Genomic DNA, 14,956 nt, shown 5'->3' with positions numbered 1-14,956 from the left:
AGCAAAAGGAGTAATGCTACGTGATAAAGAGGTTAAGGGTGTTAGCCTGGATGTGAGGGCTCCTCATGCTGCTAAAGAGGTTGAGGGTGTTCTTTAATAAGTAGCAAAAGGAGTAATGCTACGTAATGAAGAGGTTACGGGTGCTAGTGTGGATGTTAGGGCAGGTTGTGAGCTCATCCGAGCTCAGGGAGCAGCTAGTGATCTCCACTCAGCCTCCTCTCTCCTCTCTCCTCTCTCCTCATCAGCTCTCTGAGGTAGCTGTCACCACATCAGGAGCTGCTGCGGACAGACTCGACCGGAGACGACGGAGACCTTCTAGAAACATTCCAGGGGATTCTCCTAAAGATCACAAAGTGTAGTGAAAGGTAAGATAAGTGTTCACATGTGAGGAGTTTGGTGGTGTGAGGGTGGTGTGAAGATATAATATACCAAACGAAATCCAAAGACCACCAGAGACCAAAGGGCTGTGTTATTCTTCATCTCGGGTTTCTGGTATGTAGAAATTTGACAAAAACATATTCAAATATAATACAAATATTAAATCAAGGGTTTGAAGCCAGCCCTCAAACCCTCCACCCTGAACCAGGCAGCCAGCCTACCCCTCAGACTAGTCCCTGCTCTAAACCTCCAAGCACTGGGCCCTTTCTTAGGACTGGGGCCCCTTCTCCAGAGGAGGGAAAAGAAAATCCTGTGAAAGGTTTGCTCCCTGGAGTGACATCAGAGAGAGGGCATTGAACCACTTAGAGCCGTTCAAACAGGAACCCAAGGTCAGTCTGACACCCGTAGCTTTATAAGAGTCTGTGAGTGATTTGCGGAGGCATCGTATGAGGGTAATCTAGCTCTATGCCGGGCGCGGTCTTGACCACAGCATCCAGAGACCTTATGGAAACTTCTTTGAAAGACAGACTTTTTACTGCGTCAGCCATTTCCGTCTGAAACCGTTTTAGCGATTGACAGGTCTGAGTGGGTGGGCACAGCATTCCAACCAATTAAGGTATTGATTACAGCGAGGCGGGTTCCAGGGAGGAGTGAAGCTACGGCGAATCAAACCCCGATGGATCAATAGGTATCCCTGCTAGGCTCAGCACGCCCTGCGTGGGGTGTACTACAACTAGGGTTCAGTCATTGAGCGGACCTCAGATAGTTATTCAGGAGAAGGTCCATTAACCATTAGAGCATTCACAGGGCTCTTTTATCCAAAGCGACTTGCAATAAGTCCATTTGTCAGAGGAAAGAGAAACAACAAAATAATCGCCGTTGGTACAGTAAGGATGTTCATAGAACCAAGTGTCAGGCACTTACAATCATTAGGTTAACCCATTCCCCGTATACAACACAGATAGCTAGGATAAGATGCTAAACAATGCACTATTTTTAAGTGACAGTACGTACAACATACAAGATGTCCTTCTAAGGTAGAGGTTAGGAGGACATCTGGCTCAACAATGCCTACAGGTAGGCTGGACTTTGAGGATTGAACCCAGGAAGATTCAGAGGGCTGCGTTCCACCTGGAGGGGTTAGCAGTCCAGACATCCCCTCCTTTCCGTGAAGTGCGTCGAAGTCAGACCGCAGACCCGATGGGTCCCGGCCCTGACCCCACTCCTCCTGGCTATGGGGACCTCTCCTAGGGGCCCGCGTTGGTACAGACGCCCGGGCCCCAGCTTCAGGACCATCAGATAGAGCCATGGACGTGTTAAAGAACTACAGACCTGCTCTCGGTCAGGGACTGGAAGTACTGAAAAACGACCTTATAAATCAATGGACCCACCCAGCAAAACTAAACTGTAAACTGGTTTACGAGGCCGGACTGGCCCTGGGCTGCTCACAGACAGATGGTCCTCGGATGACTTCATCGTATTGGAAAGGTTGACTTCAAAACCAGGAATATGGATTGCATCAGGACCTCCATAAACTGGATGAAGATGAAGACAGCTGTCAGGGTTCAGTCAGACACTGAGGCTGGAAAAAACACTTCACAGCACGACTAGCTGAGGTAAGATCAAATGACGTGGACAAGGTAACATAAGTTAAGATAAGATAATTGATCTACGACGAGCCAAGATAAGAGAAGATAAAATGATCGAGGACAAGCCAAGATAAGACAAACATTTGTGGGATAAAAAATAAATAAAAATGAACACATAGAGTTATCATTACAACTAAGATAAGATTGAACTTTATTATTCCCAGATGGGAATTTCGGGATTCATATGTTCCGAAATCCACAGCCAATCGTAAACGACATCCTCCATGCTCTCCGTTCCCCAGGACGTGGTGGAGGTCTCAGGATCCTGGACCCCAGACCTCTGGGGTAGAGGTCCAGGATCCTTGACCTCTGGGGTCGAGGTCTCAGGCTCCTGGACCCTGGACCTCTAGAGTAGAGGTCTCAGGCTCCTGGTCCCTGGACATCTGGTGTAGAGGTCTCAGGCTCCTGGACCCCATCAGTGGAGGGCCCTGGCCCAGGTCTCGCCCAGGGGTCAGTCAGTAGGGATGCCCGGGTTCTTCTTGGCTCTGGGAACCTGCGCTCCTGTCACTCCTGGTTACCAGCGATGGGACTCCCCCCCACCCCCCTCCTGGGGCCTGGGGCCCGGCCTTTGTGCCTCTCCCCAGGAGGGCGGGGGCCGGCCCGGGCTGCAGCTATGCCCTCCTGGGGGCCGGAGCTTCAGGCTGGGCTCTGACAGCCCGTGGCGGTCCGGACCACCAGAGACTTTAGGAACTTTTCAACGTCTAGAGAACAACATCCGACAACTGCGTCTGTCTTTATATACGCCTTGTAACCCAGACTTCCTGAAGAGGGGAGTTGTGGCTTTGTTTCAATGGCCGCAGTGCAGGAGCAAGGAGGAACGTAGCACAGCACAGCATTACAGCCCAGTAGCATAGGACACTAGCATAGCATAATAATATAGTAATAATAGATTTTTTACAGCGCTATTCTTGGTACTCAATGCCGTTTTACAAAAAGGAATACAAATAGACACTCAAACAAAAGGCAAATAAACAACACTACAACAATAGACAACACATTGAGAGAGAGAGAGCGAGAGCGAGAGCGCGCGCGAGAGAGAGAGAGAGAGAGAGAGAGAGAGAGAGAGAGAGAGAGAGAGAGAGAGAGAGAGAGAGAGAGAGAGAGAGAGAGAGAGAGAGAGAGAGAGAGAGAGAGAGAGAGAGAGAGAGAGAGAGAGAGAGAGAGAGAGAGAGAGAGAGAGAGAGAGAGAGAGAGAGAGAGAGAGTAGCAACCCCTATCTGTATAGCACAGTTGCCCAGCAGAGTAGCACATCAGAATAGCATAGGACAATAGCCTAGTACAGTAGCAGAGCACAGTAACAGCACCACAGCAATACTTTTCTTAATCAAAGTACCGGTCCATTCTTAATGCTGTGTCATGCAACACACACGCAGTCAGCTGAAATACTAATGTGTCACTTTCCATCGCTATTGACAGCCACATTGTTGCCGGGGGCAACCAGCGGAGAGCAAAAAATGTGCACGTGTGGATGTGTGCGAGAGTGAGAGTGTGTGTGTGTGTGTGTGTGTGTGTGTGTGTGTGTGTGTGTGTGTGTGTGTGTGTGTGTGTGTGTGTGTGTGTGTGTGTGTGTGTGTGTGTGTGTGTGTGTGTGTGTGTGTGTGTGTGTGTTTGTGTGTGTGTGAGTGAGTGACAGTGGGTGTGTATGAGGTCAGAGATTTGAGGGGGGGGTAGTAATCCCGAGTTTGAATGGGGCGGAGCTGCAATGCATTGTGGATCAATCCATTCCGTCGAGAAAGTTGAAAAATGTTCAACTTTTCAAGCATCCAATCAGATCGCGTATGCTTGGGCTTGGCTGACGGATGCCTCTGCAAAGACTCCTCCCCCATCCGTCAGCCACGCCTTCCGCCACCCGTTGACGGACGGTGCAGTGGATAGACGGCGTCAGTCTTTACAGCCGAGGTAACTTTCCAGAGAACTTCTCTCACTGTCATCAGGATAATAACACTTCCATCACAACATGAACGAGGCATTGGGGAGGCATTCCTTTAGAGCTCGCTCTTTCTCTCCCTCCCTCCCTCTCTTTCTCTCTCTCTGAGATCCCTGCTAAAGAAGCCTTCTCCATTCCTCCGCTGATGAGACAGAACTATGCCCGGGTGCCATGTTGTTCTTAAGAGCACTATGCGTCGACTTAGCGCCACAGTAAGACACTTGTTCTGCTTGGCCGAAGTTATGCAGAGTTCTCCTTTAAAAGCCTAGAGTTGAAGGGACATCATTTCACTGTCAAATCACTCTGTAACCTAGGGCCCCGGGGAGGTCCCCTGTCTGAACAGCACGTCTCTCTATCCATCAGCCTGTCTCTCTGACCCCGTCATGCACTCTCTCTTCAGCATGTCTGTCTCTCCGTCAGCCTGTCTCTCTGAACAGCATGTCTGTATCCCTGACACACTGACACACTGACTCTCTGAACCCCTCTCTCTCTCTCTCTCTCTCCCTGTCTGAACAGCAGGACTGTCTCTCACTGAACAGCAGGTCTGTCACTCTGCCTGCCTGTCTGTCCCCAGACAGTTAGAATCAGGGCAGGTCTCCTGAGATGGGCACGCACTGGTGACGACCCAGTTAGACAACAGACACCGCTACCAGTCTCACCAGTATGAGCTCCTCAGACATGTGATCGACAGGTCAAACCTCATTTTCACACACACACACACACACACACACACACACACACACACACACACACACACACACACACACACACACACACACACACACACACACACACACACACACACACACACACACACACACACACACACACACACACGGCATGTTAATCCTGCACGCGATGAGCTGGCATGTCAAACCATCTGCTGTGTCTTATGATTAGTGGCCTCCTCCTCCACCTCAACTCCTCCTCCACCACCACCACCACCACCACCACCACCAGTAACTGCTCCTCCACGTCCACTACTACAAAGTCCTCTTTTTCATTCACCTCCTCCTTCTCCTCCTCCTCCTCCACCAACTCCTCCTCAACACCTAAACCAGAAACTGGCAGAATTCGTTGCAGTTCCTATGTCGAGATATTCTATGGTATAACCATGGCAACGGGACTTTATTGCAACATGATTTCCACGCCTACTCATATGTATGCAAGAGGTAAGTGGGTCCGTCTTCCTCAGCTCATATCTGGCACACTAGGGGTAGGGGTTAGACAGTCCAGAGACAGGTCATTAAGGAGCAGGTAGGGGTTGGACAGTACAGAAACAGGTCATTAAGGATCAGGTAGGGGTTAGACAGTCCAGGGGCAGGTCGGTAAGGAGCTCCTAGGGGTTAGACAGTACAGAGACAGGTCATTAAGGAGCAGATAGGGGTTAGACAGTCCAGAGGCAGGTCATCAAGGGGCAGGTTGGGGTTAGACAGTCCAGTGACAGGTCGTTAAGGAGCACGTAGGGGTTAGACTATACAGGACAGGTCATTAAGGAACAGGTAGGGTTACAGTGGGTACAGTCTAGCTGTTTAGCTAACCTCATGCTGCTAGAGGTTTGGCGGATCTAACTGTTTAGCTAACCTTGCGGTGATAGCTGTTTAGCTAACCTCATGCTGCTAGAGGTTTGGCGGAGCTAGCTGTTTAGCTAACCTTGCGGTGCTAGCCCTTTAGCTGCTGGCTTGGCAGTGCACCGTCATGCAGATCAGGAGGCTCCAGCTGTCAGCAGGGAGATCCCGGCCTGTGGATTAACTGATTTGTCAGACACTCAGGCCTTTCTCTGTCAGGGTGACACCAGTTAACACAACGCACAAACACATAGACACACAGACACACACAGACACACACAGACAGCATCTGCTGCTGCTGGGAGTTCCCTCCACACAATGACACTCGTCTGTTACGTAAGAACACTGGAAAAACCAGGAGGATGATTCAACAGACACCTCCTCATACTAGAACACCGGCCCTTCTAATATCTGCCCGTCAGGCTAGAACACCTCCTCCTCCTGTCGTATGTAGTATACCACACGGTATACACGGTTCACAGTAATCACTAATAACAACCAACAACACAAACATCATGTTTAATAAGCTTCCGGACGTTAGTCAGCACATCGGACTCCTGTAGCAGGCAGTTTCAAACCATAATCAATGTGTTGTCCTGGGGTAATCCGACAAAAGGAGTGATTGATTAGTCTCAGGATGGAGACGAGGAGGATGAAATGAGGAGGAGACGAGGAGGAGACACCACTCTGTTATTCCACCTCTCGTCAAGCGGTCTTCCTCTGGATATAGAGATGAATGGGTGATACTCCATCCAATCATCCAATCATCCATTCATTGATTCATTCCCCCCTCCTCCTCCCCCTCCTCCTCCTCACATCATGTTGGTCCTCCACACACGTGAAGACATCACGGAACATCACAGCCCTCTGAGTGTTCCATCTTCAACTTGAGGTGTGAGGAAACACATCTGATGGAGAGGAGAGCGAGACGAACAGCGCTCTAGACGTAAAGGTGTGATGTTCCACAGCAGTGACTCAGAGAGGATTCTGGGCCCTCTGCTCAGACCACTAGAGACCAGACTGACCTCTGGCTGACCTCTGTGTCCGAGGCCGAGGTATGATGGTTGATGTTATTTGAGTGTCGCGTGTCCTCGATTGATTTGTCAGTCACGACCCAATCTTCTCAATGCTAAGTGAGAGGATTGGGCCGTGGATTGGGCCCTCCCCCACGCCCGTTGCCCTGGTTACAGACGCAGCATCAGCACCACAGCCCACCTGTCCCCAGGTGAACTGGTCTGAACTGGTGATTGGTTAGCGTGATTCACAGAGCATCACAGCACGACGGGCCTGAGGAGGAGAACCAGACTTTGGATCACAGTCCGCCTTTCACCTGGACTGTTGACACGACCGTCCATAACCATGGAGACATGACAACGGCAGATTCATCTGACATAAGAGATGGGGGGGGGGGGGGTCGGTGTTGACCAAAGTGAATAAAACCGGCCAATCCGGTTCTGCGTCGGACGGATTGTGTTACCGTGGAGACAAAAACTATGCGACCGGGACAGAAACACGACATGAGGAACACACGATTGGTAGTTAAGTTAGTAACCAGAACACACAATGTGTAGCTACGTTAGTAACCAGTCCTTCACTGTGATTCATGAGGAGGAGTTGGTGAACTTTGACAGAGAGTTGTGAAAGTACAAAAAGTAAAACATGACTCAGCATGGCGAAGGTACTAAAAAAAACTACGTTGGTGTTCTGGGTGTTTGCAGGTGTGTACTGTCAACACACACCTGAGGCTTGCAGCATCACACAACACCTGTTATAATCCAGAGTGATTATCACGTTTTTCCACCACAGAGGAGGTTATACACTCTGACATGAGAGAGAATCACATCCCCTCTACCAACACACACGATACTGCTGGGCTGAGAGAGACACAGAGGCAAGGGAGAACGAGAACAAGAGGGAGACAGAGAGACAGACACAGAGAGAGAGAGAGAGAGAGAGAGAGAGAGGGAGAGAGAGAGAGAGACTAGAGAACGTAGCAGACAACTGATCAACAGTGCCTTGCTCAGGGACGCGAGGCTGACATTTGGCTTGAACCGTCTTGTGACATCATACCACTAGACAACAACACAACTCAATGAGCAGGACTTCCACCACCCTGTGTGTGCGTGCGTGCGTTTGTGATCGTTTGTGTCTCTCCCAGGGGTGTCAATGACATCATTACCCACCCCTACCCCCCAATCACAGAGAAGATGGCCGACAGGCAGAAGGATGTTTGTGTTTCCCGGCAACTCTCCCCTTAACCCCTAAAGACACTTTGAACTTTAACCTTCAGAATAGAATCAATCCCCATGCCTGCTCAGTACGTTTTCAATAAACGAATGAGGACTTAATCTGTGCTGATAACGAACTGATTCATCCATCAATACACTCCAAACCACGGTGTGCGTGCAAGTGTCTCAGGTGAGGGGGCTCAGGTGTGTGTGTGTGTGTGTGTGTGTGTGTGTGTGTGTGTGTGTGTGTGTGTGTGTGTGTGTGTGTGTGTGTGTGTGTGTAATGAGATCTCTCCCCTGGGCAGGGGGAGGAGGAGGAGGAGGTCGACTTTGTGAGCCTCCTCTGTGATCTGATTCTGGGTCATAGTAGCTTTTTTAAGCCTGCGTGCCCCGCAGGAACCTCGTGCTAAAGAGGTCCGGGGGAGGAAGGTTTCAGCCCTGACTCAACCCCTCGTAAACCCACTAAACACGTCCGGGAAGGTCCCAGGTGACAGGTGACACTGGGAACGAGACCCTGCTCAGAACCTCCCAGTTCAGCAGAGCCCCCCGGCGCCGCAGAGTGAGCCGCCGGCGAGGGTTGAGGGTGAAATTCCCCACAGAACAAAACCCCGTTTGTTCTGCGATTGTCCGCGCGGCTCGCGATGTGGAAACAATCCGCCGCACATGACAGCCCGCCGGCATTGTTTCTGCCCCAGTGGTAACCCAGGAGACTGGTCCCTAACCCGGGAGCACGGGAGACCGCGAGACAGGGGGACTGGTCGCTAATCCGGGAGACTCGTCCCTAACCTGGGAGACTGGTCCCTAATCCGGGAGAGCGGTCCCTAACCCGGGAGACTGGTCCCTAACCCGGGAGACTGGTCCAGACTGTCCAGAGCCGGCCCCCGAGTGACAGGTCCCGCCGGGAAGGGGTCTGGATCCAGTCATTCGTCAACAGGTGACAGGGCGACACGCCGACGGGCGGCTCGCTTCGGACGGTGTGCAAAACAACAACTTGTAACGGAGAGAGACTCGGGACTCAGGACTCACCTTGATCCATCTCCGAGCCTCCTGGACCGCGGGGTCCGGGCCAGGGTGGGGGTGCTGATGCTGCGGGGGTCCTCCCTCAGAAACAGGACTTGCCATTTGCGGGAAAAGGAGTAGCTGCAGTCGGCCTGGTCCGGGTAGAGAGACCGGGCACCGCGTTAATCCACCAACACGAGACTACTCTCACTAAACCCCGTCCCCCCGATCCGTGTCCGGGTGTGTGTATGTGTGTATGTGTGTGTGTGTGTGTGTGTGTGTGTGTGTGTGTGTGTGTGTGTGTGTGTGTGTGTGTGTGTGTGTGTGTGTGTGTGTGTCGCAGCCTGGCGGTGTGTGTGCTGCCTCGTTATTCCGCTCCGTTCCCCGGTGTGCGCGTGTGTGCGCGTGTGTATGTGTTTGGACTCGACCGCAGTACGATGCGCTCCGATGGCCAAAATTACACCGAACCGCGTTCAGTCTGCAGCCAATAGGAGCACACACACACACACACACACACACACACACACACACACACACACACACACACACACACACACACACACACACACACACACACACACACACACACACACACACACACACACACACACACACACACACACACACTATATATGATCACGTGCACTGCGACAGATACTTCTGGCTAATTAAAATATAAGTTATAATAAGTTCGGCCAAATGAATTCCCTATATGAAATAAGATAGGAACTTAACGTAGCCTATGCTTCACATCAGACTGTATTTAGTTTAGCTTGTTATCAATGCAGCTACTGTAAGATGCAACTATAGGCCCTATTTAAATTACTTTTCAGAAACTGACAAACAGTTAACTGGCAAACAGTTAAATAAACTGTTGAACGTCGTGAGGAGACATCATATAGTCATCCAACCAACGGAGAGTTTTACATGTGGAAGACATCCAACAAGAGAAAAGTTACATGGGGTGGGTTGAGTTCTGTGGGTTTGCTGACCTCTTGTGGACAAACAGAGAAACGCAGCATGACGAGTGGGCGGGTTTTTACTTAAGTGAAGGGCGCAGCAGTCAGTAATATAAATTCAACAACTCAGATGTTCGAAATGTTGATCAAGGAGGAAAATGACCGTTTAACCATGGTAATTAATAATGGATTACTGTTATGTTTGTACATTTGTTAATTTAAATATAATAAACCCTTCGCCTGGCTCACCTGAAGACATATGATGGTCTCAATATGTTTACGACACCAACGGTTTATTATCCATCAGAAACGGCCCCGCCCACCTGTCCGCAGGTGACCCCGCCCACCTCTCTGCAGGTGACGCTCTGTTTCCTGGTTTCCCGCGTGGCTCCGTCTGAAGTGGGACTTCTGTGAGTGACAGGTGAGTCCTCCGGAGACAGGTCCTGTTGTGTGTGACAGCTGAGTATGTGAGGGACCGGGTCTCTACCGGGACAATACTGCGGTACCTGTTCTTTGCTGGAATTCTGCTGCGGGACCGGGTCTGAACCGGGTCTGTACCGGGACTCTGCTGCGGTAGGCTCCCGGTCGAACCGGGTCTGTAACGGGGATCTATTCCTGTAACGGGTCTGTACCGGGACTCTACTGCGGTACCGGGTCTGTACCGGGGCTCTACTGCGGTACCGGGGCTCTACTGCGGTACCGGGGCTCTACTACGGTACCGGGTCTTTACTGGGACTCTACTGCGGTACCGGGTCTGTACCGGGGCTCTACTGTGATAGCTGGTCTGTACCGGGACTCTGCTGCTATAACGGGTTTGTAGCCTACCTGTTACATTCCCTCCTGCCGAGCCGAGGTCTGCTGAGGTTAGTGCTGAAGTACACACATGTTACCTGTGTGTTTTGGTTCTATTATTGCAATCTGTGTGTGTGTGTGTGTGTGATTCTTCTATAATAACACAACGCCTATAAGTGTGCATTGCATCTAGGCTATATAGGCCTACACACAACGTTGTATAAGTATTTTTGTATTTTGTCTACGCAACCTTGTTTAAGTATGTGTGCATTACATCTATTTGCAACCCGGTCTCACGATAAAACGTGACACTGTCATGTTATTTAATCTATTGAAACGTGAATCAAAGGTGAAAGCAGAAACGGGTGGCCAAAAGCTGTCATATTGTTAGTTATCACAGACAATTTTAAGTAGAAACGGGTGGCAAAAAGCTGTCATATTGTTAGTTATCACATACAATTTTTAACAATAAATGTTCTGTACGGAGCTCCTTAAGGGACATTAGGGAGAACGCTCCCGGACAGAACCTTAGTTTGGAAGTCGTGCTTAGTGACACGACAAATATACTTCCAATTGAAATACATGAGTTTGAAAATTGTGCTTTTTGACACGAACATTTTGAAAACACGTGTCCCTGATCACGTTTCAATAGATTAAATAACGTGACAGTGTCACGTTTTTTCGTGAGACCGGTTTGCTATATTAGCAAAACGTTGTACAAGTATGTGTGTATTACATCTATATTAACACAACGTTGTATAAGTGTGCGTGTGTATTTCTTCTATATTAACACAACGCTGTATGTGTGTATCACAACTATATTAACACAACGTTGTATAAGTATTTGTGTATTTCCTCTATATTAACACAATGTTGTATAAGTATGTGTGTATTTCATCTAACACAACGTTGCATAAGTATGTGTGTATTACATCTATATTAACACAACGTTGTATAAGTATTTGTGTACTTCCTCTATATGTGTGCATTACCTCCAAAGGCCCACAGGTCTTGATTCGGTCGTTTCATGAGTTATCTTGTGAAAACAGTTCATTTTGATTGACATGTCCAAGGTCCTATCAACTGCCAGGTTAAATTGGGCGGCACCCGGGGCGGCCAATCAGGTTCCGGGCGGCGTGTTCCACTCTGATTTACCTCACGGACCTCCACTCTCTCTCCAGATGTGGCTGCTCCCGCTCTCCGTCCCCCTGCTGGGCCTGCTGGCCCTGCTGGCCCGTCAGCGGGGGATCCTGGCCGCGGGGCGGGGGGCTCTGAACCGGGTGCTGCGGTGGGCGCGGGGGCCGGCGTGCCCCAGGAGGACCCACGCCTTTGTGTTCTCCCAGTGCACCCATGGCCGGGCAGACAGCGTCCTGGAGACCTTTGACCTCTACGCCGAGACACACCACACCCTGGAGCTGGGGAGGGTCAGAGGTTGGCCTGGTTGTAATCTGTTATAACATGTTATTAAGTGTCATAACATGTGATTCAATAACACATGATTAAGTGTTATAACATGTTATAACGTGTAACAGCATGTGGTGATAACAGTAGATAACAGTAGATGTACTGTGTTCTAACATGTTATAAGTGTTATAACATTGTATTAGGTGTAATAACATGTGGTATTATAACATGTTTTTCCGACTTGACGCGTTTCCCCTTTCGTCCTGTAGGGGTAGAGCTGGATGAGGTGGTGGTGCGCGTGGCCCCGCTGCGCGTGCTGGAGCTAGGCCTGGGCTGCGGCTACAGCGCGGTGCGGACCCTGAGGTTGCTGCCCCCTGGTGGGCGGCTGCTGGCGGTGGAGGCGGACCCCCTCAGCGCCGAGCTGGGGGAGGAGCTAGTGCTGGTGGCTGGGTTCAAACACCACCAGGTGGGAGGAGCAAACCCAGATACGTGTGCGTGTGTGTGTGTACAGGCTGATGTTTAAAGAAGCCAATCGATTTTTTTCAAATATTTTTGAATATAATAGAAAGTTGTAATATAATCTACAGCAGGGCTATTCAACCTCCTTAACAAGTGGGCCGAAAAGGAAAACCACTGGGCGTTCATGGGCCACACGGAGTAAAACTACGTGAATAAATCACTACAAATAAATCGTACTTAAAGTAGTGTTAACTTAATATATATAATACTACTACATGGAATAAACTTGTCTGACGCATTCCTTCCTTCTTGACTTTTAATCGTATCATTATAAAAGATTTTGTTCTCACATATTTTGGACACGTATTTAGAATTCAACAATGTTGTTTGAATCATCACAAAACAGAACTACTGTACATATGAGACATTTTGAGCCAGTGAGTCAGTGAGAAAGATGCACTGCCTTGTTTGCCTAGTTTGGCTCATCCTGAGACACTCATGCAGCTTCTCATAGGTCATGGAGCAACGTGCCCTTGTTCTGATGGCATTCAAATGAGAAAAGCTAGACTCACACGTATCGGTTGAGCCAAACATTGTCAGAATAAGTGATGCCAGTTCCTGATTGTGGGGTACTGATACTGGCTAGTATCACCGGCTACACACAGAAACCTGATTTGCATGCAACTATGTTTCTCCTTTATTTTATTTATTTTTTGCTTGCAACCTCTTGCGGGCCAGAAAAATGTAAGAGGGGCCGCATTTGGCCCACGGGCCGCTAGTTGAATAGGCCTGATCTACAGTTATATAAAAGGTTATAACTTGTGATGACATCAATAGATAACTGTAGATGTTTTGTGTTATAACATCAAGGTTTAATAACAATAAAAGTTAAGTGCAATAACATGTTAAGGACAATAACATGTTAAGTGTTATTACATGTGTTATAATAGCAGTAGTTGTACTGTGTAATAACATGTTAGGTGTTATAACATTGCAAGTGTAATAACAGTAGATGTACTGTGTAATAACATGTTATGTGTTATAACATTGTAAGTGTAACAACAGTAGATGTACTGTGTAATAACATTTGATGTGTTATAACATTGTAAGTGTAACAACAGTAGATGTACTGTGTAATAACATGTTATGTGTTATAACATTTTAAGTGTAATAACAGTAGATGTACTGTGTAATTACATGTTAAGTGTTCTGACAGTAGGCCTTCTGTATCTCCTCTCCAGTTCGAGGTACTGACCTGCAGCTCAGCCGAGGCCATCGCTGGGCTGAGGCGGCCTCTCCATGGCGACCAGGGGGAGGAGGAGGGGGGTCTGGACCTGGTCCTGATGGACCACGACCCCCAGCACTACCTCCCTGACCTGCGGGCCCTGGAGGGGTGGGGGCTGCTCCGCCCCGGGGGGTGCCTGGTCCTGATGGTGTTCCGGGGTCATGACTCTGTCGTCCGGCAAGAGGTCCTGGAACACGTGGGGTCGCGACCCCAGAGCTACTCCTCCTCCGTCAGGTCTGGCCGCGGGGATTTGATGGAGGTCCAATACCGGGAGGAGACCATAAGCCTGATGTCATCGGGTGATGTCATCGGGTGATGCCATCGGGTGATGCCATCGGGTGATGCCATCGGGTGACGTCATCGGGTGATGTTGTCTCTCGATGTCATCTGGTGTTACGGATTACCTCACTCACCAACTACGGTTCACATGCTGTCAACATGTCGCATTCTGTGTTCTATGTTTACTTACAAATTTCTGTTTATTTGGTGAAATGTTTATTAGAATTGGTTCATAAAATAATATACAGCTTCCTCCATGTTTCTTTTTGCTTCTGAAAGAAATGGGAAAAAATTGTAATTTTAAAGGATTTTAACAGAGAAGGAAAAAGCCTGACACCAATCGGTTATTCATTCTGCTCTTCAATGTACCACAGATTCTGACCATAAGATACAAAAAGTGGAAATATATATTTCATTGATTCATATTCTTTACAAAATAGTGAATGCAATAGTCGAACACACCACACGAGGGAGCCAGAGGATAACGTTTATAGGACGAAGTCTAGCGGTACGCCAGAATGAATCGAGAGTGGAAGAGTAGTCGTTATAAAGTCTGTATATCATATGTATTTGCAACCCAGTCGCCAAGAAAAAACGTCAGTGGTGTACGTTTCCATGAACACTGGATACGTAGCATTTCAACGTAAAAAATAGCGTGTTATACCTACAGTATCCACGTGTGCCGCTGTGGAGGCGGGTTTCGGGGTTTGGGTTTCACGGCTTTCGCGGCAAATTGTGGACACGATTGTTTAGGGGGGGGGGGGGGGGAGACTGTTGTTGACCGGGGAGGGGGGGGGGAGACACGTTTGTTGAGGGGGGACGACGACACACGATTGTGGGGGACGACGACGACGACGACACGTTAGTTGAAGGGGGGGGGGGGGGACACGTTTGTTGAGGGGGGGAGACACGTTTGTAGGGGGGGGGCACGCTCGACAACGAGAGTTGGTTTTTATTGAACGCTCGACAACGAGAGTTGGTTTTTATTGAACGAGACTTCAACACGGAACAGCTGCTCGAAACGATGGT

The 14,956-nt window shown here is 49.2% G+C and overlaps 2 protein-coding genes across 2 annotated transcripts in view; one reads left to right on the top strand and one right to left on the bottom strand.

Moving 5' to 3' along the window:
* Positions 1 to 9,121, bottom strand: part of LOC130390979 (LIM and calponin homology domains-containing protein 1-like) — a 59,406-nt gene extending 50,285 nt beyond the window's left edge. The window contains exon 1 of the mRNA XM_056601162.1: positions 8,777 to 9,121. Coding sequence (XP_056457137.1) covers positions 8,777 to 8,872 — 96 coding nt within the window. The 5' untranslated portion in view covers positions 8,873 to 9,121. The remainder of the gene's footprint in view (positions 1 to 8,776) is intronic.
* A 2,443-nt stretch (positions 9,122 to 11,564) lies between these two features.
* On the top strand, positions 11,565 to 14,290 carry LOC130390978 (transmembrane O-methyltransferase homolog). The gene is made up of 3 exons (XM_056601161.1): positions 11,565 to 11,931; positions 12,174 to 12,370; positions 13,605 to 14,290. Exons 1-3 carry the CDS (start codon positions 11,565 to 11,567, stop codon positions 13,962 to 13,964), a joined length of 924 nt encoding a protein of 307 aa, XP_056457136.1. The 3' UTR covers positions 13,965 to 14,290.
* Positions 14,291 to 14,956: the final 666 nt, after the last annotated feature.

The sequence above is a fragment of the Gadus chalcogrammus genome, chromosome 10 (assembly GCF_026213295.1).
Source record: "Gadus chalcogrammus isolate NIFS_2021 chromosome 10, NIFS_Gcha_1.0, whole genome shotgun sequence".
In the NCBI taxonomy this organism is placed as follows: Eukaryota; Metazoa; Chordata; class Actinopteri; order Gadiformes; family Gadidae; genus Gadus; species Gadus chalcogrammus.
This window is presented reverse-complemented; position numbering and strand designations above follow the sequence as displayed.

What these genes read in the sequence shown, in the direction of transcription:
- LOC130390978 (XM_056601161.1), top strand. Translation starts at nt 11,565, where the DNA reads ATGTCCAAGGTCCTATCAACTGCCAGGTTAAATTGGGCGGCACCCGGG. An exon ending in GGAGCTGGGGAGGGTCAGAG is followed by an intron (nt 11,932 to 12,173) that starts GTTGGCCTGGTT and finishes TTCGTCCTGTAG; the next exon opens with GGGTAGAGCTGGATGAGGTG. An exon ending in CTGGGTTCAAACACCACCAG is followed by an intron (nt 12,371 to 13,604) that starts GTGGGAGGAGCA and finishes TCTCCTCTCCAG; the next exon opens with TTCGAGGTACTGACCTGCAG.